This window comes from Numenius arquata, chromosome 1, assembly GCF_964106895.1.
Source record: "Numenius arquata chromosome 1, bNumArq3.hap1.1, whole genome shotgun sequence".
Taxonomy (NCBI): Eukaryota; Metazoa; Chordata; class Aves; order Charadriiformes; family Scolopacidae; genus Numenius; species Numenius arquata.
Window position 1 is genome coordinate 67,198,999 of NC_133576.1, and position 24,563 is coordinate 67,223,561.

At 42.9% G+C, this 24,563-nt stretch overlaps 1 protein-coding gene across 1 annotated transcript; it reads right to left on the reverse strand.

The window, feature by feature from the left end:
• Positions 1–1,296: 1,296 nt before the first annotated feature.
• Positions 1,297–23,093, reverse strand: RP2 (RP2 activator of ARL3 GTPase). Its single transcript, XM_074155349.1, has 5 exons — positions 22,911–23,093; positions 10,544–11,209; positions 8,819–8,933; positions 7,568–7,653; positions 1,297–3,893 (listed from the first exon to the last, which is right to left on the reverse strand). The coding sequence occupies exons 1-5, from the start codon at positions 23,058–23,060 to the stop codon at positions 3,810–3,812; spliced, it is 1,101 nt and encodes a 366-aa protein (XP_074011450.1). The 5' UTR covers positions 23,061–23,093; the 3' UTR covers positions 1,297–3,809.
• Between the last annotated feature and the right edge of the window lie 1,470 nt (positions 23,094–24,563).

Consider the following 24,563-nt stretch of genomic DNA (forward strand, 5'->3'; position numbering starts at 1 on the left):
GGAATTGACACCTTCTAGAAGATATTACCAGAAACACTAATTTAAATATGCACAGGAAGCTGAATGCTGTACAAATAAAGCCTAAACACTTAAAAGCCAGCATTTAAGAGAAGATACTCAGCTACAGAGTCCTCACTCACGCTTAAGTCAGTAAAATTCATTTTTGTCTGTATTAGTCAGAATGACCAAAGCACATATTTTGTAATAAAAAGTTTCAGACTGCTTTTTGGAATTGAATAAAAAAAAATCTGTCCCAGTTATGAAGTGCAGCCTGGTATGTGGATTACTTCTAAATCCATGCATTTTATGCATGACTATTAGATACGTCAAAAGAAGGCGGGTGACTTCCTAGCAATTGGGGCACAGATACAAAGCTTCTGCGTGTTAGCATTGGAGGATGTGATTGGTACAAATTGTGAAAATACTTAAGGACAGCTTTGCTATGAATTAGATACTATGTAAAAAAGATTAATAGGCCACTCAGATCCAATCAGGGTACAAGATTTTTTTTTAAATTGTGAAATTGTACAGTAATAGCTAAGTGTAAACCAAAAGCTTTGATTCTTTAAAGCTTCACAATTTAACTCCATATACAAAAGAATATTATATTGATACAGTACTTCATGTGCTTAACAAACATTTAGGCTTCATGAAAGTTACCCCAGTCCACCTCTGGTTGGAAGACTGTAATTTCTGACCAGTTTAAAGCTGAGTATGGAAGTTTATTAAATATTTAAATGTTTTCAGATGTTAAATGGGATTTACAAAGGAATTGCTTTCTAAATTAACAATTCTACTAGTATAACCACCACAATCTGTTTTTGCTGTAAGCACATCACTAGCATGTATCAAGTACTGAAAGGGGTAAGCACAGTTAAAAAGCACAAAGCTTTTACAAGTTAAAAAAACAACAAAAAAACCACCCCAAAACCCAAAAAGAAACAACCACATGCACCCATAGACCAAGGAGAAGCACTTTAACAGTCTCCATCCAGGAATCTCTGTACTTGTATCTCTACAGTTTGATAAAAAAATACCTTCTTCCATATTTTACTAGGAAAACTGCACTGTAAAGTTAATCATATCCTCAGTGACTCTGGGGAAAAATCCCTGCTGTCAAAAATTCACCTTTTTTGGAGGATGGATGACTGCAGAGTTAATGCTTATTTTCAATTAACTGTAAGTATCTATTTAAAGTCCCTGTTTGAACATGGAATTCAGGTTTTATACTTAATATAATGTAATTACACTTTACAATATTTTATAATTTTAAAAAGTCGTCCAGAATCCAGAGTTGACATTTTCAATGTTTATTATGAATCACATTCACAGTGCAATACAAATGACATAAAAACCTATACAACAAACATACAAAGACTACATGAAGCATGTACCATTCCATAACACATACAATACCTGATGCTTAGGCTAGAAGTGTTTTTAACACCTGTTAGCAAGAAATTGAAGTAAAAAGATAAATAATTGGATTGAAAAACTCCTTCATTATTCAGCTGTTTTGTTTTTTTTAATTAAAAACCTCTTTATATTGGTAACCAGGCTATCAATGTTAAAAAAAAAAAAGCAACACTGCTCTTTCCTAACATGTAGAAAAGTTTTTCCGCTGTTTCAAACCTAGATTAATTTTCAATTAATCATCCTGTCCTCCAGCAAAAGTAGTTACAAAAATCAATTTAGCACTTTTTTTTTTCCAGAGCAGGTCGATAATACAAAAAATAAACTACAAACATACATATAATCATGCGTCAGCGTACAAGTTTGGAAACGTGTAAAAGGTTAGAGACCAAGATGGTCCAATATACGCACTGCTTAGATAAATTACACAATGACATTTCTGAAGTAAATGATAAAATTTTAATGTACTGTCCATACCAGAAAAAATACATTTACTATATATATCGAGAATAATTCCTGCAAATGTTCATAGATGAGCTGCATTATTACTTTGGAGACCGATCTAAGATTTCTAGCTGTTTTCGCAGCCTCTCCTCACACATATGAAAAAAATTCTGGCTGGCTAAGTGCAAGTAAGTGGTAATTTCTACCACCAGTCAGATTCCAGTGGCAGTTTGGTTTTATTTCACTTTGTCAAATAAAAACATTCACAAAAGTGACATTTTTCTTACCTTCAGTACACTAATGGTTTAGTGACTTCAGGAGATACTCTTCCTTATTTAATCCATGCATAACTTTAACAAGAGGTCCTAAGGACATATTCTCGATATGCACTTTAAACTTAGGGCAAGCATTTGCCTAGTAGCAACAAAATGACAGCTCAGAACATCTCTCAGGCATGACAGAATCATGAATTTCAGGGGAGCAGATTCTTTCCTGTGCTAATTCAAAAAAAATGAGGAAGAAATGTGTTTTTAGTCACCCACTTTTGGAGCTCCAGAGCTGTGAAACTGATGAGTCGAGACTCATGTTCAGTTAAGATGCACAAGATCTCCCCTATTGACAGATGAGCATAACGAGGAAATTACTGCTTTAGCACCTCAACACAGCCCCAGCCCATTCAATGGATTGTAAAGGCTACATAAACTGGCAAGTCACTATTTTAATTAAGAAATTGGGTTTTGTGCATCTGCATGCACAAACTGTTCAAGTATTAGAGGGCTTATAAACCTGGACATAAGCTTTAAGTTTGTGTAGAAAAATCAGTAAGAATGTAATATGCAAAAAAATAAATCAATCATGTATTTAATATCCACATAGATCTGCATTGTAATATGCATTATATAGCAATAAGCGTCTTTACTGATCACTATTAAAATGCATCTCCCAAAATGCTAGTAGCACTTCTTTGGTCTGTTTTTAGAATTAATCCAAAATAAACCCTACAGCAGTGTGTAGTACTTTACAGCCAAGTTTTCCGTACTACTACTGAGTGTAAAACCCTGGTCCTGGGGTCTAGCAAGGAAGAGCCTTTTTAATGCCATCAGAGCCCTTCTCTTGTCCCTGGTTGCTGTTATGTCCCTTCTAGCAAACAACATGGTGCCAGAGACTTATTGCTCCGAGTCCAAGGGAACCTCACGAATGTCCCATACATGACTTGGGAATACTGGAGGCAGCTGTATCACTTGGAGCATCTTCAGCAGAGCCCTCATGCTCAGAACTCACCTCGGAGCGGAAGAGCCTGGCAAGTGCTCACTTACCAGACTGCTGTTATGACAAGTCTCAGCATAAATGCTGCTGCAAACAACTTTATTCAAAAAAAGATGCTGAAGCAGAATAAGCCAGATGTACATTTTATAAGTCAGGCACTGCTTCTAAAAGCATGCTATAAGGAGAATTCATTTCAGACTAGGCTTTCAGTAAAAGTCAATGACTACAGCTTCCTCCCTGGCCCCCAGTGAAGACAAATTTGCATGTGGGAAAGTTTTGAACAGCGAGTTTCACATAAACGCACTTTCTAAACAACGTGTCCGAGTTAAAGATAACAATTACTACTGCATCAAATTTGGATCAGCATTGCACTTTTCAAATATGTTTTACCATTAGATGTTGACAAGAAGCATTCAAGTGTCAATAGAAGTTTAGAAATCACTGTAAAAAGTTAGTAGAAAACCTCCATTGTTTCTGGAGTCAAGTTTCAAACATGCACATGGGGAGCTGCGCCATTTACTCCAGTTCAGGTAATACGGTATCAAAACCACCAAAAGCTTTATAAAAGGGCTATATGAGAAATACAAAACCAAGTGACAAAACTTCTCAGATACTACTGCAATATTCAAGCCAAGTGACATCCAAGTGCCAAGACAAACCGTACGTGAACACCTTCATGTTAAACTTCACATTCCCATCTGCATGTCGGCGAAGTTGTAGAAATTGTCTACATCTTGAGACGCTGATGCCTTGCTCTCTGATACAAAAACCTGTTTTATTAAACAAAGAAGTAGTTATGCACGATTAATAGAGAAGTTCAAGTAGTCTTTGCTCATTTGGAGCCAGTAATGGTTATTTTTACTTTTGCATTTCATGAGAGGCACAACTCTGCTGGTTTCCACCGCGTGACAGAATAGCCCTAGAATTGTCCTGGCCCCAATGTATGCTTTGCTACCATCATCTGTTCCTAGCAGACACGTTAAGCTGCAGTAACCCTAGCCTTCCCCACTGATGGGAATTAGAATTTTTGGGCTCCATTATTCAGGCATGATAGCTTCAGCCAGTGTCCATTTAGACGTATTTTGCTTCGAAAAGTCAAGCTCTGTCCGGGGCAGGGAGTGTATGAAGGAAACAAACACACAGAAACCTTACACTACCATTAAGCTTGCCTTTAACAAAAAAGCAGAGTTTGTAAGAAAGACTCCCTTGCACTATATTCCCCTCAAAAAACTTAGTTGCTTCTTCATCAGATGTTTTTGGTTTTTTTTAATAACTTCAATTACATTTGCATTTTGCAAAACTGATCAGCGCATGTGAAATTCCAAGCTCTAGGACAGTCATCTTTGCAAGCTTTCAGCAAATCAACTAAAAATGCCTTAGGCAACGCCAAATTAGTTCAGTGTAAGAGAAAGTGTGGTGGCTGTTCATCAATCTCAACATGCAAGCGATAGCCACAATCAAAAACTTAAATTGAGTTCTTACAATCTTGTATTTTCTATCCCTCAAGAGGAAATTATCACTGTCTCAGCACATAAGCGTTAGCACAGCCCACTGAGCTGTTCTGAAGTGCACTGGGACTGTAGGAATACGTTATTCCAGATGACTATCCTCCTATAGACACCACTTTTCTGCTTCAGCTCAGAATACCTTTGTAAGCTTTGACAGTTCCTTGAGTTGGTTTACTTAAACTATGTTTCAAGATGAGTATCCTATTGTCCAGTAAATTTCTGATTTAAAAAATTAAAGCTTATATCACAAAGTGAGTAGTTTCCTAGACTGTTGCTTGAATACATGGTAGACTTCTGTTTGAAGGGACTTGAGAACATATACTAATTACGTGGCAGTTCTTTGGAGCAACAGGGATTGGTACCACAGTCACAACTGAATACGTTCTTTCAGCATCATAGAATGGTTTGGATTGGAAGGGACCTTAAAGACCATCAAGTTCCAACCTCCCTGCCATGGGCAGGGACACCACTCACTAGAGCAGGTTGCTCAAAGCCCCATCCAGCCTGGTCTTGAGCACCTTCAGGAACAGGGCATCCACAGCTTCTCTGGGCAACCCGTTCCAGTGCCTCACCACCCTCACAGTAAAGAATTTCTTCCTAATATCTAATCTAAATCTCCCCTCTTTGAGTTTAAAACCATTACCCCTCACCCTATCACTACACTCTCTGACAAAGAGTCCCTCCCCATCTCTCCTGTAGGCCCCCATTAGGTACTAGAAGGCCGTTATAAGGTCACCCCCGGGGCCTTCTCTGCTCCAGGCTGAACAACCCCAGCTCTCTCAGCCTGTCTTCATAGGAGAGGTGCTCCATCCCTCTGACCGTTCCAACAGGTCCATGTCCTTTCTATGTTGAGGACTCCAACCAGGATACTACAATTTTAATTTTGCAGAGTATTTTACAAATAAGTGATGAGACGGAGGAACAACACTAGAAAGCACGCCAAAAAAGTGCAGAAGGTCACACCAGAAAGAACGTCAGAGGTAAAGAGCATAAATGTACCAAGTTCACACAAATAGGAAGTCCGCTTAAATGCACAGCACAGAGCTCTCCTTGTTTCTACCAAACAACTCAAAAAGCTCTGGTGGTGCTATTGCTGAAGAACTTTTCTACCCTTACTAAAATATCTAGAGTTGTTTATCAGATTTATTTCAGAAACAAAAAAACTCGTGAAATTAAGGTTATTAACAGATTAAATTAATCATTTTTAACTGTGGGTTTTAAATGCAGATGTAGCCACTTGTTTAAAAGCAGATTAGTCTCCTGAAAAGTCTTACAGGATACATGTCTTCCTAAGAGCTTTTGTCATTGTTTCTTGATCAAGGATACCTGTAATTCTTTCTGAGCACTATAACTCTCAAACACGATAAGGGCAGCCAACAGTGAGGTGAAACCATTTTACAGAGCATTCCTGAACCTTCTGGTAGTAATAAGTTTGAAGTTTGTTACTCCCTAAATTGCTTCTAAACTGTGTCCCAAGAAAGAAATACATTTTCTAAAAAAATGTAGACTCACGATATTCAGTTGTCTAGGGATCCACGCACAAACCCAGAAGTTTTAGAGCTACATTTTATCTAAAAAATGATATACACTTCTCAGGAAGCCCTGCTTCTTAATTCACTGCAGCAAGTATTTAATAAGTGAGGAAGATTTTACTATGGAACCAGGCTGTAAACAGAAGTTTTAAATCCAAATGCAGTAAGTAATTTCACATTTGAAACTGAACCCAAACACTACAGATCACTTCCAAGCACAACGCTTACTTCACAGCATGAAGTACACTCTAAGGTTTCTGGATGCATCCGAGATCAGAGCATTCGTAGTGTTGTAACAACAGACACCAGTCATTTTAATGAGGAAAATATAAAATTTTATTTGTTCTAATAATTCATATCACTTCAGTCTTTGAATAGAGAAAAAGACGTAGAAGAACCAGTGAATTACCTACCCAGTGCTGTCTTTGTTCTTTATGGAAAAAAAATACGCTAACCAAACTAAAGAAAACCACCATAAGTTCCTGCTTAAAGAGGCCATTATTATGGTAAAATTTACAGTGACAACTTTTGGGTCAAAAGAAGAATCGGTAATATCACAACACTGCCCACACTGTAGTTGTAGCATTTTTTAGACTCAGAGAGCCATCAGGATCTTGCTGGTGCAGCAGCAAACGCCAAAAAAACCAAACATTAGCTGCATTTGAGATGACTTATTACAAGATGACTGTTTTCCAGAAACTGGGCAGTCTAGTTCCAAGTAACACTTTCAAAAGGAACTGAAAGACAACATGGAGTTGTATGGACACTATGTCTCAAAAGACATTCTAGTCCTCTTTGAACAGCTGCTTAAAAGCAAAGGGTTTGTCACCTCCTCATTATCAGCAGGGCCCTAATTGTTTCCAGAAACTTTCTCAAAATCATTGCCATTCACAGAAATGGGGACAGCAAGCAAAGAGAAGGTGTCATGTAAAGAAGCTACAGTAAAATAAGCTGACAGAAGAAAAAAACAAAATGCCTTTGAAGAAAGGCATTCTGCAACATCCTACACAGCAAAAGTAAATCTTGAAAAATTCGAAATCCCGTATTATCTTTGTCAGGGTTTAATAGACTAGGACATCACAAAGGAGACTTCAGCATAAGACTTGGAGCAGACCTTTTCCCTACTATATTTATACAACTTGTTTTTACTGTCATGTGAAATAGAAGTTTTAAGTGGAAATCTATTCTTCAACATATATGAGGATTTAATACTCTCTCTCCTAGGGCAATTTTTCTTGTCTCTGAAAAACAACTTGAGGTTTGAGTACAAAAACACCCACACCAAAAAAATAGGATATTCAGATACCTAAAAAGATCATGCAGTATGTCAATGCTACAGCTGACCATGAAGTACCCTAGTCGTTCTGTAACGTTTTCTGCCAATAAAGCAATACACCAGCTTACCTTGGTCCCAGTAAAAACATCATTTATAGTGCTTCGACATCCTTCCACAGCACCATCTCCATTGAACTCCAAAGCAACCACTGGACCTAGAAGATAGTTTCATCTAGAATCAATATGACTTCCAAGCTTGGCATTGAAACAGTAGATTTCTCAACCCAGAGGGAATTGTGAAGCTTGCAAGAAGCATTTTATGGCTTTTGCTTGAGCAGCCATAATGTAGGACAAAGAATTAAAAACACTTAACCATAGCTTCAAAGTACAGTGTTATCCGAGAAGAAAATATCTGCAATTCCATGCTCATTTTTGCAGAGATTCTGGCAGGATTCCAGTTTTACTTCTTGAAAGGCAGCAATGGCACAAAAACGCTAAGGAGCACGGGGCATCATGGAAGTGAGTCAGACGATACTGCTCAAATAGTGAGCCATTTCACAGACATCTGGAGTAGGACTGAGTCATTCGGGCATTTTTGCCTCAGTCCCAAGATAGCAAACTGCCTGATTTTTAGACTTCTTCTCACCCACTATTCGCAGATCCCCTTTTTCTGGTTTCGTTCTGAACACGTTATTTCTTCCCACACGGGTGCAAAATAGCCTTTAAACTAGACTGCCATCCTGTAAGCACAACAACTTTTGTCCTATTCTTGCAATGAGCATCATAGACCTCTTATGTTACTATGAAAAAAAACCTGCATGTTGCTACTAAGTTTGGGAGCTCGTATTGAGTTTTAGCATGTAACAGATGGCAAGATGTCAGTACTTCTGCAGGAAGGGACAAAACCCCATTACAGTCAGATCAATAAAGGCTTTTGAAATACTCTGACAGTACACCACTTATAAACAGGAATTTAACACTTGCCTGCTTTATACACATCTATACTGATTTGCTTAAATATGTATAAAGAAACACTGAACACCTAGGTGTTTGAGCAGCACTGGTGATAACTCAGAAATCTAAAAGCATGAGCTTCTTTTGAGCACCCCAGACAGACCCACATGTGACACTGCTCTTAAGCTACGTGGTTGGACCACTAGAGGAGAGGCAGAGCCACAATGTGGAATAGCTCATTTTTGATGCCTTCAGGAGTTTTGGCTGGTTTAAGGCCTGATTGAGGCTTCCAAAACTCATCTCAACTGGCTTTATACTATGCTCTTGAAACATAAATTTCTCCTTCATTCCTCTTTCTTCTCCAGAACCCCCTAGTGACAGCTAGACTTCTTGATGTAGAAGAGAAAGAAAACAACACAAACTCACCTTTTTCAAGTAGTGGAATGAATTCTGATGCACATTGCTGGAAAACTCTGTGAGCATCCTCTGCCTTCATTGAGACTTCTTTAGTCTGTACCAGCTGAAAGCCTTTGGCAGTCATCTGTTAACAGAGAAAGAATTCATGTTAAAAATGCTTCTAAGGCACAGAGTTCGGCTCGAGTACCCAGGTGACACTGGAATACACCCATTTTCCCCATACACATTAAGACACCGAGCAAAGGGACCCTTTTTTGCTCTTTTCAAAGACCATTTGCTTTTTTTACATTTCTGTTTATTTTCATTCCATTCATCCAGATTTTCTTCTCTGCCCTAGTGTACCTAGAGGAGTAAATGTGAACATTTTTGTTTCATATTACAGCCCAGGGTTGTGGGTTTTTTTCCCCACAAACCCTCACAATCCAAAACTAATGGGAGTTAAAAGCACTCAGCATCTGGAATCAAGCAGTTAGTTCTCATTAGTCTGCAACCGTTCAGTCAAGCATTAGCTCAAACTCTCTTCTATCCATTTGTGGAGTTTTCCATTTCAGAAAAAAAACTTACAAACTTTCCAATACACACAGCTTTTTACTTCAAATCTAATAGGAAGCTAAAAGCATGTGGAGAAGGAGCAACTGTGTTTGTATTTCCAAAGCATCCATTAATCTACAGAGCAGTAAGATTTCCACAAATCTCAGTAACTAGTCTTTCAGTATCTTCTTAACTCTAACTTCTAAAGAACTACTAACACAGGAGAACGCATCTATTATCCTCTTTACTGTAGCTATTCCTTCTGCAGAAAAAAGCATCCCATAAGTATCATTATCTCCCTTCACTCAAGTAGCTGTTAGTAGCTCAGTTCCATAAAGACACAACTGGGCAGTGGAGGGGTGGAGAGCATGGGAACACCCTACAGCTGTCTTTTCTTGCACTTAAAAACCCAGGGGAAGGAGCTCCACTGGTTGTTTTGTTGATCATACAACACTGGGATATTTTGCAGATACCTCTCTCAGAAGCTGTAGCTCATGGTTACTGGCTCTGCTCTGTCATCCCTGGCACTCCAGGGTGCTAAAAGCATCCAGCCACTCCCAGATTTTAACCCCAGGAAAGCCCAAACTCAGCCAAGCTTAGGAGCTGCTGCCTCACAAAGGGGAAAAAATAAAAAATAATACAGCACCAGCTATTTAAGTAATCAAAGACAGCTGATCATTTGTGACAAACACTCACTGCCTCTTCCAGAAAAAATTTACAATACTGGATGGCAAGGGGCTTACATTTTAACTTAGTTTTTTTTAAAGTCTTTGTTAGTACTGGAAAAACTTTCAGGACAGACTGTTTCATTAGCTGTGACTTTCAGGGCAATCAGCTAACAAGTTAATTGGCTATATCCCTTTCACAAGCATTGCCAATCACTTCCTCCAAGTTTGGCCAAGTTCATCAAATCAACTACGTGTTTTCTTCAGAAAGTAGCTTTGGTGTGACATGGTGGAAAAATACACTGAAACTGTTCAAGGACAGGTGTACCAGTCACAGGATGTCAGCTGTAAAGCAACTGTCTGATCAGATGAGCTTCAGTCTCTTACCTTATCTTAAGGTTTTAAACAGTGCAGTTGCTTGGTATGGTTAATGGACAAGCAGAGCTTCTTCATTCCACCTTCAGAATGCACCGGAGACTATCCAGAGGAAAGTTCAATTAGAAATTCAAAAAGCTGAAGGCAGACAAAGGTCGCTTACCTCATCAATTAACTTCCTGGCATTCGCAGTTGTGTAGTCACCAGCAAAAAACACAGCCAAACACGATTCATCGCTGCTTTTCTGTCTCCGTCCTCGAGTTATTGGTATTATGCTCCTCGTAGCATCAGTAGAAATTCTGACAGCTTTCAGCTCCTCAGAGCTGGGCAGAGGAACATAATCTTGTACTACAGCATCCTCGGGCAAAAGACCCCAATTATTTTCTCCTGACACAGGGGTAAAGTCATGGATGTTGCTCCATGTGTTATTGAAGATACTCAGTCCAGCATCTTTAAATTGTAAAGCAAGCTCAGGATAGTAGTACTGGAAGCATCCAAATTTCATACCTGTGGAGGACTCAATAATGGGCTGCGTGGCACAGCACAAGAATACCTCCAGCTTTTTGCAGTCCCGCGTGCGAAACTGTTGGCAGGCCACTATGCATTTACAGTCTTTGCAGTCACGGAAAAACACGCTGCCTTTTATTGGTCCTAAAAAGATTTGGCAGTTTACACAGTCATCAATAGTGATTGTAGCAGAATGGTCAAATATGTAGATGCTACAATTCTCACAGTCCTGAATGACGAATTGTTGCCCGGCTACTTTTCCAGGCAGTCGACCTACAGTTTCATCTTTAAGTCCAGAAAAAGTATAATCTTTGGGGTCAACCTGGAGGAGGAAGGAAAAAAAAAAAAGGAACATGAAAGTCTTCACATACAGAGAATATTATAATGCTAAATATCAATTGCCTTGCGTTAATTGACGTAGCACTGAATTGTACAGGATAACCTGCTAGAAAACTCTTCAAAGAGGGATGAAAGATCAGAAGAAGCTCTTTTCGCTAAATTACTGGAATGCACAGTATTGAGGTACAACAGAGAATTGGAACTACACTTCTAAGATACTGCAGGGGGGAAAAGAAAAAAATACCTAACTCAGTTTGTCCTCTAATAAAGAAAGGGGGTGAGGGGAGCTAGTTTTCTCTGTGGACTCTAAACTGTTTCAACAAGGATGACAGTCCTGGGTATTATCATAATAACTGTAATAAAAGAATTGGCCAACATACTTAAAGATTCATAAAGCTAGAGATACACAGTATTTCCTTTCCAAGTAGCTTGCTTGGTCATATTTTACCACACCTCAACAGGTTGCAAGGAAACTGCTTGAAAGCAGCAAGGTATCTCCTTACTGCATTTGCCAACTACAAAGAGCATGAATAATACAGCTCAGATTCCTCCGGTGTTACAACAGCACCAGCTGTATTATTCATGCTGTCCACCTGTGTCGCATACCGTCCTGGATGCTGTGTGGCTCTTCGCTCACTGCTTTGTCTCAAGACAATTATGCTTCCCGGAGCAAATTCTACTCTGCCCTCTTGTGAAAGCTCATTAAAATAGCACTTAGAAGCATACAAGTACCTGAACTAGTCTAAACACAAGACCACTTCACAAACCTGCTAGTTGATTATCAGCCCAAGGGCCCTAAAGCTTTGCTGCACCATAATTAGTGTTAACACATTACAGCAGCTTCTGTATAGCCCAATCTGAAGAAACTAATCCTTCTCCTCAGCATTTCAAGCCTTCCGTATGAGGTTTACAGACCAGAAAAAGGCATAAACCAGGATGGGCTAGCTTTCTAGAAATCTCCCCTCAACCATATTTAATACCACTAGTACACACCCAGGAAAGTTAGTTGGAAGAGATACAAATAAAATCAAGAGGCTCAAATCTTGAGGCTCTCTGATCTTTGATCATGGGATGATCTACAGGACACCAGGCCTGCTGGCAACAGGCGGGGCAAGCCTTACCCAAAGGGGAAGAAGAATACTGGGGCAAGAATTAGCAGGGCTCATTGAAAGGGCTTTAAACTAGGTTTGAAGGGGGATGGAGATGAATCCAGGATTACTAAAGAGAAGCCTGGGAGCAGATTACCAGTGGTGGTGGGTAAAAGCACTAGCAACGTCTTGTGGCCTGTTGTCTCAGTAGACGTGGGGGATGGTAGCCCATGTGGTAGTGATGATATCAGGGATGATGGTAGGTTGGCAACCACAGCAGGGTCTGAGCATTGTCACTGGCGTATTGGGGCTTGGCCCCCCATAAAAGTGGCAGGAAAATTAGCCCAGCTAAAGTGCATCTACACAAATGCACACAGTATGGGCAACAAACAGGAGGAGCTGGAGGCCACTGTACAGCAGGAAAACTATGATATAGTTGCCATCACAGAAATGTGGTGGGAAGACTTACACAACTGGAGTACTGCAATCGATGGCTACCAACTCTTCAGAAGAGATAGACAAGGAAGGAGAGGTGGTGGGGTGGCCCTCTATGTTAGAGACAGGTTTGAATGCCTGGAACTTAATAATGGAAATGACAGTGTAGAGTGTTTATGGGTTAGAATCAAGGGGAAGGCCAACAAGGCAGACATCATGGTGGGAGTTTATTACAGATCCCCAAACCAGGACGTAGAAATTGATGAAATATTCTATCAGCAACTGGCAGAGCTCTCACTCGCCCTTGTTCTCATGGGGGACTTCAACTTCCCAGATATCTGCTGGAAATATAACACAGCAGAGGGAACAGTCCCAGAGGTTCCTCGAGTGTGTGGAAGACAACTTCCTAACACAGCTGGTGAGCGAGCCAACCAGGGAAAGCGCCCTACTGGACCTGCTGCTTGTTAACAAAGAAGGTCTTGTGGGGGATGTAAAGGTTGAAGGTTGTCTTGGGCAGAGTGATCATGAAATCATAGAGTTTTCAATTCTTGCAGAAACAAGACAGGGACCCAGCAGAACTGCCACCTTGGACTTCCAAAAGACAAACTTTGGCCTGTTTAGGAGCATGGTTGAGAGTGTCCCTTGGGAGACAGTCCTGAAGGGCATAGGTGCCAGGAAGGCTGGTCATACTTCAAGAAGGAACTCTCAAAAGCGCAGGAGAAGGCCATCCCCTGGTCCCATAAAATGAGCCGACAGGGAAGACCACTGGCCTGGCTAAATAGAGGGCTTTGGCTGGATCTCAGGGAAAAAAGGAAAGTCTACGATCTCTGGAAAAGGCAGTTGGTTACTTATGAGCAATATCAAGGTGTAGTGAAGATATGCAGGGGAAAAATTAGAAGGGCAAAAGCCCAAGCAGAACTTAACTTGGCTACCACAGTTAAAGATAACAAGAAGAGTTTTTTTCAGTATATCAATAAAAAAAGGAAGGCTAGAGAAAATGTAGGTCCCCTGAAGAATGAGGTGGGTGCCTTGGTGGTGGAAGACACAGAAGGTAGAGTTGCTGAATGCTGTCTTTGCTTCGGTCTTCACTGCCAAAGCTGCCCCTCATGAATCCCAGCCCCTGGAGACAAGGGGGAAGGTCTGGAGAGAGGACGACTTTGCCTCTCTTGGGGAGGACTGGGTTAGAGACCACTTGGCCAAACTAGACATCCGTAAGTCCATGGGCCCCAATGGGATGCACCCACGAGTGCTGAGAGAACTGGCAGATGTTATTGCTGAGCCACTCTCCATCATTTCTGAGAGGTCTTGGAGAACAGGTGAAGTGCCTGAGGACTGGAGGAAGGCAAATATCACACCAGTCTACAAAAAGGGCAAGAAGGAGGACCCAGGGAACTACAGGCCAATTAGTCTCACCTCTGTCCCTGGGAAAATAACGGAGCGACTCGTTCTAGATGTCATCTCCAAACACATTGAAGATCAAGAAGTTATTGGAAGTGGTCAACACGGATTTACCAAAGGTAAATTGTGCTTGACTAATTAATAGCCTTCTGTGACACTATAACTGGATGGCTGGATGAGGGGAGAGCAGCAGATGTCATCTACCTTGACTTCAGCAAGGCTTTTGACACTGTCTCCCATAACATCCTCATTAGAAAATTAAGGAAGTGTGGGCTAGATGAGGGGGCAGTGAGGTGGATTGAGAGCTGGCTGTGTGACAGAACTCAGAGGGTTGTAATTAATGGAGCAGGGTCAAGTTGGAGGCCTGTAACCAGCGGTGTCCCCCAGGGGTCAATACTCGGCCCAGTCCTGTTCAACGTATTCATCAATGACCTGGACGAGGGGACAGAGTGTATCCTCAGCAAGTTCACTGATGATACCAAACTGGGAGGGCTGGCCGACACTCCAGAGGGCTGTGCCGCCATCCAGCGTGACCTGAACAGGCTGGAGAGCTGGGCAGAGAAGAACCTAATGAGGTTCAACAAGGGCAAATGTAGGGTCCTGCACCTGGGGAGGAAGAACCCCAGGCACCAATACAGATTAGGGGTGGATCTTCTGGAAGGCACTACTGAGGAGAAGGATCTGGGAGTCCTGGTGGGTAGCAAACTTTCCATGAGCCAGCAATATGCCCTTGTTGCCAAGATGGCCAATGGGATCCTGGGCTGCATAGGGAAGAGTGTGGCCAGTAGGTTGACGGAGGTCATTCTTCCCCTCTACTCTGCACTGGTGAGGCCACAACTGGAATACTGCGTCCAGTTTTGGGCTCCCCAGTTCAAGAGAGACAGGGAACTACTGGAGAGAGTCCAACGTAGGGCAACTAAGATGATTAAGGGATTGGAGCATCTCCCTTATGAGGAAAGGCTCAAAGAGCTGGGGCTCTTTAGCCTGGAGAAGAGAAGGCTGAGGAGAGACCTTATTAGTGCTTACAAGTACCTAAAGGGTGGGTTGAAGGAGGATGGAACCGGACCCTTTTCAGTGGTTTCCAGCGATAGGACGAGGGGCAATGGGCACAAACTGGAACACAGGAAGTTCCATTCAAATATGAGGAAGAACTTCTTTACGATCAGGGTGACAGAGCACTGGAACAGGCTGCCCAGGGAGGTTGTGGAGTCCCCTTCTCTGGAGACCTTCAAGACCCGCCTTGATGCAGTCCTGAGTAATGTGCTCTAGGCAATCCTGCTTTAGCAGGGGAGTTGGACTAGATGATCTCTAGAGGTCCCTTCCAACTCTGGCAATTCCATGAAATGATAAGGCACACAGCACGGAGACTTAGCCACACACTACGATCAGGATTCAAACCCTCTAAGGTATTAAGTTTCATGTAATGTTACATATTTGATCCATGTATTAAAGCAACTTATATTCTCTCACACTTGAGAAGTTTCAAAATTGCTTTTGGACACATTCTTCCCAGAACGTATATATATGGTGGGTTTTTTTTAATAACTTTGGGAGACAGGCTTACTGCCTTCAAAACAGGGTACAGAGTAACAGTTACTTCTCTTAGGAAGAAGTTCAAAGTTTCCAGAACTTACAGCTTTTTTGAAAGCTAGTACCTAAGCAAGTCCTTCTCAATTGCTCTGCTCTTAAGCAGCACTAGGTTGTCCTACACAGTGGCCTTTACAGAGATGTGTGAAACTTCAACTTCACCTTGCAATTTTATTTAGGCCTAGGTGAAAAACTTTGGTTAGTCAGCTAACCCACAGCTTACAGACAGTTTCAAATGAGAGCACTTGAGAAAGTAGCAGTTGAGTTTAATTATAAAAAAAAAAAAAAAAAAGAGTTAGCTTATTACCAGTTTCAGGAGATCACTTATTTCCCTGATGTGAATTAGGAGTTCTGCACTGATGCAACTCTTAGTTCTCAGTTTCCTCATGATGTTAAGGAGTTTGCCAATTTCCTTTATTTTTGCTTTGCAGTTTTCCTTTTAAAGGGCAAGAGTATTTATTAACTAACACTGCTGTACAAATTAGAGGGACTGAATTAAATAGATTTAATGCTCTCTTCCCCACCGGGTTATTGCCCCTGGGGAGGGCAACCCAAGAGACTGTAGCAGATCTGAATGCTTCACTTCCCCTGGGTAAAAGAAACATGAAGGCAGAACTACAATTTTGAGGATGCATCCAACAGCTACTAATATGCTCATTGAGGAGTTTCATGCTTACCAGCACTGAAGTCTGCAGCCATCATCAACAGGTTAATTTTAAATCACTGCATCCGCCTTCCTTCCCCTGACATTCAGCATTAACTGCTTCTTAAGCTGTGTCTTGGCAACATAGCAAAAAAGCAGACTAGGAAAACCAAAAGCAACAGAAGATGGTAACATCTGCAGCCTCACGCAACCATAACCAGGGCCACATAGATTTCTCTGTCCATTCATCTGGTGCAACTTCTGCTGTAAAGTCCTAAGCACATGGCAGGTCAGCAAAAATCCACTGTTTGATAACTCAGCTATTTATCCTTTGCATTTGGATAAAGCTTCAAAGAACTTTGTCCAAATTCACCCACCTCACCCAGACAGGTGTTTTACTCTCCATCCCTTAATACATGTTTAAATATCTTTTTTTTCTCCCAGGCTGGTATAAGTCCATATGATGACAGGATTTATAGAGGCAACTTTTAACACTTTCAGCTAAATTTAAAGAGTTTTTGGAGTAGATACGAGTCATGCATTAATAGATACGGACACAGCTCAAGAGCTGAAGCCTCCTAACAGAAGTGCTATGCGCAGGTTCAGGAATTACTCCATATAGTGTCCTAAAGTAACCAGCTATGATGAAGAAATTGTGATCCCTGCCTACACAATTTTCTTCCCCCTCAACAGAGGTACAGAAGTCTCGGTGATAAGTCTGTTACAAGGGACTGGAGGCTGAACGGCGAGGAGCAGGGATTTTAAAGACCAAAGAAAGGAGAGAAGTGAAGGCAAACAGAAGTTTGTCACAATTGTTATGAATGCTACCAAGTTCTGCTGCAACAAGTGCAAGGTGTGTTAAGCAGCTTTCCTTCCTGCTAACACTTGTCTTGCAAGAAGGTCAGAGGCCAGACGTGAAGGCTGCAGATGACTTGCATCTCCAGCAACCATTATCCAGTTTACTGGCACCAAGACTAGGCATCTCCCATTTGGAAAAAGACTTAGAAGTACTAGACCCTCACAGTTTTTAGTGATAATTATGCCTAGAATCACCAAGGATCCCAGCAGCTTCTTGAACTCTTTCTGGCATGAGTCCATGTCTTAACAAGACTTTTTCACCAGGTCCATCAGGAAAGAAGTTTTAGTCAGCAATGATATGCCAACAGAGATATGAAACGGTACTGCTGTTCTTAATGGATTATGGTTCTCCCCTAGTCACCTGAGTCTAGACTGCTGAGCAAACAATAATCTATAAAGTCTTTCTAAACCATTTACACTAAGGTCTTTTCTTTTAAATACCACTCTCAAAAAATCATTCCCTGTCTCTCTGAATCACAACAGACGGTGGTTCAGCTATGGACTTATACACAGTCGATGACATACAAGAGTTGGCTGCTGACCCAGTGACATTAAAAGCTGCAGCTATAGGGTAGGGACACAAACTTAAGAGGCTTTATGTGTTATTTTTGTCAGTAGGGGAATTAACAGAAATGAAACAAGCAAAGTGCATTCTCAGGCCTAGACACTTCTGCATATTCATACTTGCATGGGATTGGTGCCCTAAGCACTGAGTTGCAACATCCTCTGGAAACTGTTTGTCAAAGTTATTCACCTCTGGCAGATTTCTAGATTCTTAGGCAACAAGAAAAGGCGGAAAGAGTGACAACACGTACAGGTTCCAGTCACTATCATACATTTTTTCATCTTGGAGCATCTCCTGTGCACCTTCCCTTTAAATGCGGCCAATACAACAGTCTGAATGCACATTTGATTCTATACTTTATAATTCTCCCTCTCTTCCACAGTACCCGTAATAGCATAAAACGGTCATTCTCATCATTTTCTGAGCAACAAACCATTGCCAAATACAGCAGATTGGAGAAGAGGAACAAGAAGAAAGGAAGCTACTACATGCCTACATCCGACTTCAATGGAAATATTGTTTAATATGAACTTGCTGTCTCTTTCTCAGCTGATAGACTATGTTTTGAGAAGCACAATAGTAGTTGTATTTCTGGTGCACTGGGAAGCATAAGGGAGATGCACTGGATTTAAGGACAAAATATTTCACTATCTAGTTAGGGGGAAAAACCCAAGGAAGTTATTTTATTGATATTCCAAAATAAAATATAAAGTGGCTACCTAAACAAGATCTAGATGTCATTTAGAGATCTAGATCAGCTTACATCATTCTAGCAGAATCCTCAAAGGTAAGTAACAAAAGACCATCTATGATTTATGTAGAAAGTTACACCTCTGAGATTTTTTTAAAACTGTTTGAATATAGCCAACACAGCCCAATATAACAATGATAACTGTGTGTTTCCTATCAACTAAAGCAGTTAAGTTGCTAGTCAGCTGACAGAAACCAAAACCTTACTTGTTCCTTCTAAAAGGGAAAAATCACCTGGGAAGGAAAGTCCCTCTAAGCTTTAAATGCCATTGCAATCATAATTAATATAATCCTACTTCTTTAAACATGAGACAACAGCAAAAAAGATGACACAAATTTTTGTTTCTTCTCCTGCAGAGAAGCCACAGCATATGGGTATATCTGCCATCACAAGACACAAAACCCTGGTGAATATTTACCCATATTCAGTTACTGCTGATCACTCCGGTCACACGTGTAAACAACATTAATCACACAGAGGGCAGAAAAGGAAAGGGGAGGTCATGAGCAGAAATACAATCTTACATGCCAGCTAGAAACCTAGCTGAAGAAGGCTGAGGAGGGCTGAGCATCACCAAGTTCCCCTCCCACACTTGGTGACAAGGGGACTCTGATAACAGCCCAATGACATCAACACATGACAAGTCCCCAGGATGCAGTGCAGCAATAACAGGCTCTAATGAACTGTGCTATACTTATTCTGCTGGACTAAGAATCCCAGAGCAGCAAGAAACCAAACACTCATCCTTTTCCCTTCTCTTTTCAAGATAAGCTGATCCTTTGATTCTTCTGTTGCACAGTAAGTAATCCTCACACAGCTCTCCAAAGTCAAGGGTCAGGAAGCATTACAGAGATCCCAGCAGACTTATGAGGCAAGCTAAATGTCATTAATTTTTGCATACCTTTAAAACATAAGACTTCTGTCCTCACTTAAATGAGAAATCTGTAGAAATCTAAAAAGGCCCCTCAAATTCATATACTTTTCTTAATTTCAATTCAACTATCAGCATCTTCTAATATTTTGTATTTGGAGTTTTCTACCACACAGTCCATTTTTGGGACTACTATAAAAGAGTTACATGGTTAGTAGGATATTGCCATATTACTTTTCGGCTAGGTCTGCACCAGCAGACAGTACCAATACGCATCATCTTTTGCCACCAGAACACAATTAAAATAGATTACACTAACAGTGCTGTCCTTCAAAAGCAGAAGAAATAGTTTCGCTGGAGGAACTCCTCAGGTTCAGAGCTTCTTCCAGCACAACTGTCAGCTAGCAAGCACCTCTTTTCACATCCCTAACAAGTATGCACAGTAAAAGTGTCAGAATGGCATTAATTTACAAGAAGACAGCTGGAGTGTCTGAGCAGCAACTTACCCACCTGTAAGAACATACAGAGGATAGCTTACAAGAAAGAACTGCAGACAATTGCCAAACCTGCTTGCAGAACAGCACTATATAGCCAAAACTCCATCACCAAGTAGGAGAGCCTAAAATTAGAAACACCCCCAACCCAAATAGTGCATCAACACATGTAAAACAGGACACATGTAAAACAGGACACATGTAAAACAGGACACATGTAAAACAGGACACATGTAAAACAGGACACATGTAAAACAGGACACATGTAAAACAGGACACATGTAAAACAGGACACATGTAAAACAGGACACATGTAAAACAGGACACATGTAAAACAGGACACATGTAAAACAGGACACATGTAAAACAGGACACATGTAAAACAGGACACATGTAAAACAGGACACATGTAAAACAGGACACATGTAAAAATAACAGGAAACGAACATCAAAAGACCACACATCTGCTGACAGAGTTGAGGTTTTCTGGGTTCAGTATACAATTCTGAACTTTTTATTCAGAACAAACGAACTTTCAACTTCTGTTTAACTACTTCTTTAACTTCAGAACGAACAGGTGAACTTTTTGTTCATCATTTGATGAACAAAAAAGAGTCTCAATGCCACAAGTTTTCTGACTGGCTTCAATCTAACTTTGTGTACAAATGCTGAAATAAGTGTAATATACACAATGCATCAGAAATGAGAAAGCAACAGACAACAGAATAACGTATCAGAGACAATACTTAAGGCTACTACATTAACACTGACAGTATCATTTAATACAAACTTGGGATCAACAAGTTTAGTGCACTAAGGGCTGGGTATTCCTTGATCTAAGATCAGGTGTCTCAGTACCGCTTTCTTGGTTTAACGTACTAAGCATACATCCAGATGCCCAATGAAAGGTAAGGCTCCAAAGAGCAAGGGAAATGGGCTTAAACGTTAAATAGCTGTTCTTGACCTGTACAGTACAAAATTAAGCAGCTAATCTGATGGCTTCCGCAATTCAGTAGCACAGCCCAAACTCACTGATTCTTCTAGTTTCTAAGAGTCTTTTATAGAAAAGGAGGAAGTTGTTGTACACACAATACGTTACATGCTTTTTTTTTTTTCCTCCACGGAGATAGATTGTTGGTGCTGCAATAGCCTCATCTGTTAGCTTGAGCCTACTTACAGCGTGTTAACAACAATCATCTCCTTAGCAACAAGGCTGGCTGCTCTCTGAAGCAAGTGTTTCTTAGACATTCCTCCTGTTAGTTTTAGAAGTTAGCGCCATATAAGCAGATGGGGTAGAAAGTCTCATATCAGTTGAGCTGCAGCTGATGAATTTGCTATAAGATTAGATCATGTGATTTCAAATGCTCATTTAGTAATGTACTTCTGTATGGAGCTAAGATTTGTTCTGCTACTCTAAAATACGGTGTCGGTACAGCCCTCTCCCCGTGAGAATAGGCTCCATTCAAGTAACAAGCTGCCATCCTCCCCTTCTCTCTCCAACGGCTGCACTGCAAATACCCACTAGCAAGTCAGAGCAACAAGCCCAACACAGATCAACCCTCTTTATCCTCAGGAAACTGATTCCTCCAGGCCACGCGCACGCTCTCTAGCTCATATCCATCTGAGCTTGTCTTAATCTACTTGGAAGACTTAAGGGACACCCTGAAGCACCTGGCTAAGTTTAAAAAAGCAAGCAAACCAAGCATTCAAATAAGTTCACACGTAGTCTTTTCTATACTTGTAAAATATGGCCTAAAGGTCTGGGGATTTTGTTTGTTAAAACCACAGCAATTAAGCTTATGGCCTGCCCCATTTGCTCCTTCCCCCACCCAAAGGCAGCTGGAGAAGAGGGGAGACCTAGCAGGGCTATGATGTCATGATGCATTTAGGAAGTGAAACTTGACGGGAGGGTGGGGAAGATATATATTTAATCCAGCACCGAAGTGCTTTCCTGCTTGAGACTTTGCGATTGCCATCAACAGGTCAGGAAACAGCACGGGGAAGGATCTGTCTTAATCTGTCACTTCAGGGACCGATGGGGTAGTTCTAGTCTACCTTAAAAAAAAAAACAAATCACCAACCCACATCCAAAAACCACAACCTAAGCAAACAAACAAAAAAACTCAAACAAAAACCACCCAACAACCCAAAGAGCCAAGCAGGAAGAATAAATACTATTGACAGTCAGGACACAAGTCCTGGAAGGACACTTGGTCTAGTGGGAGGTGTCCCTGCCCGTGGCAGCGGGGTTAGAACTAGATGATCTTTAAGTTCCCTTCCAACTCTAACCATTCTGCGATTCTAAGTTTCACACCTCCCCTGAAGGAAGTACCAGGTGCAGGACTCCAGCTCACACAGGCACAAACAGCTAACTGCCCCGCTAATTGCCATGACAGTCCCATGCTAATTGCTGGGCTGAAGCACGCACCCAAGCAGTACCAAAAATCCGGACGGCGGACGGACGGACAGACAGACAGACGTACCCCCAGCGCCTGTGGCGACTGTCACAGCCAAGCCGATGGCCCCCGCCTGCCTGGACGGCGCCGTGAGAGCCGCCCACAGGCCACGGCCACGCCGTCCCAGGCCGGGGCGCAGCCTGACCGGGGACCGGCTCTCGCACCGGCCCCACCACCCCCTTGCGCAATTGGAGGTTGCCTGGTAAAATCCTGAGGCTAAATATTATTTTCATTATTATTAAAGTAAACGCACCGAGCTGCACGTGCCGAGCCGTAACACCGGTACCGGGGGGGGGGGAAGTTGAGCTCCCTCCGGCGGTGCCCCCCCCCCCGGCCCTGCTCCCGTGGCCAGCGGCCGCCGCCCGGCACAGGGGCCCCGCCGCGGCTACAAGCCCCGCACAACCCCGGGGCGACCGGAGAGGGCGAGGCGCTGCCCGCCGAGACAGCCGGTACCGCCGCCCGGCCCCGGTCCCCGGTCCCCGGCCCCGACCCCAGCCCCAGCCCCAGCCCGGCCGGGGTGCAGCGGGCGGGGCGGTACCTTGGCTCGCTGGTCCCAGCTGTACTGTGGCGGCGGTGCCTTCTCCTCACCGCCCGCCGCCTCTTGGCCGTTTCCCGCTGCCGCCTGCTGCTGCTGCTGCTGCTGGCCGCCTTGCGCCGGCTTCCTGCGGCGGGAGAAGAGGCAGCCCATGGCGGTACCGCCGCCACCCGCCCGGCCCGCGGGGAGAGGGGTGGGGGGGCGGGAGCACGCGCCGGCACCGCCCCGCCCGCTTCCGGTTCCCCACCCCCCACCCCGTCTGCCCTGGCGACGGCGACGCTTCCCGCTCCCCGTTTCGAAGACATTTTTGCCCAAGATTTTACGGATCTGAGCCCTCCGGGGGTAGGTAGAGGGGGTGAAGGCTGCAGAATTGCCCCTGAGGCTTTGTTGCCCGGGGGTGGGCTGACCGTGGCCAGCTGCCCGCCCAGCTGCTCGCCCGCTGCATCCCCCCCCTCCCCCCCCCGACAGAACCGGGGGCAGAAATGATGGAAAAGCTCGGGGGCCGACATAAAGCCAGGGAGATCGCTTTCCTGTTACTGTCACGGGCGAAAAAGACTCGATGGGAAAAATGAATTTTTTTTTTTTTTGCCAATTAATAATAGAATGTGATGGTGAGAAACAAAGTCTAAATGAAAACAACACCTATTCCCCTCCCCCAAGTTCTTCCAGGGCATGTCCACCTGCTCTGTCATGGGGCCTTCCATGGGCTGCGGTGTGACTATCTCCTGCAGCGTGGAAACTTCCATGGGCTGCAGGGAAATCCCTGCTCTAGCACCTGTAGCACCTCCATTGCTTTTTTCTTCTCTCACCTTGGCGTTCACACTGCTCTTTCCTCGCTCCTCTCTCTGACACTGCTATGCAGCATTTTTGCCCTTTCTTAAATACTTTTTCCCAGAGGTGCCACTGGTGTCGCTGGGGGCTCAGCCATGCCCTGTGGTGGATCCGTTGGAGACGTCTGGAAGTGGCTGTTTCCAGCACAGGGCAACTCCTGGCCTGTCCTCACAGAGGCCACCCTGGCAGCCCCTGCTACCAAAACCTGGCCACCTGCACCTGATACATACCCACTTACAAAATTGTAGAGATGTTTTATGTGAACTAAAGGATGGCATTCCTGCCGTAGGAGCAGAAGAAGAAGAAGAAGAGGGGAGAAGCCCTGGAAAAGTAGCTGAGATGCGCTCTGCCAATGGAGCAGGCTGAAAGGCTCGCCCAGCTCGGGGCCCTGGGGACAGCAGAAAGGAGGAAACAAGACACCAGTTGGCCAGAAATGGTTGCTAAGAAAGGGGGTGACTGACACACTTTTTGGCATCAGCTGTACTGCGACACGTTACATCTGGGCAGGTGTGAAGCCTGTTCTGAGCTTTTGATGCTACAGCCCAAGTCAGCAGCTCAGCCAACATTACCAATGACAACACACGGTACAGTTTTACATCTCAGCTACCACGTGGATTTACTCTGTGAGCCACTCGTCTGGGTTTCTTGGGCACTTGCTGGCTGGATCCTGGTCTCTCACCGAGTCCTCTGTGCACCAGCTCTTTCCATGGCGTGTCCAGCTAGGCCAGTTGGAGACAGTTTGCAACTGCAGGGAGTCTGATACACCCTCACCTCTTTTAGCTCACTCTCCTGAAGTTCTAACAGTCCTGTGTAATTTATACGGAT

Coding starts and splice junctions, on each gene's coding strand:
- RP2 (XM_074155349.1), bottom strand. CDS start 23,060: ATGGGCTGCCTCTTCTCCCGCCGCAGGAAGCCGGCGCAAGGCGGCCAG. Junction 7,654..8,818: donor CATTCCACTACTTGAAAAAG/GTGAGTTTGTGT, acceptor ACTATCTTCTAG/GTCCAGTGGTTGCTTTGGAG. Junction 3,894..7,567: donor ATGTTTTTACTGGGACCAAG/GTAAGCTGGTGT, acceptor TTAATAAAACAG/GTTTTTGTATCAGAGAGCAA.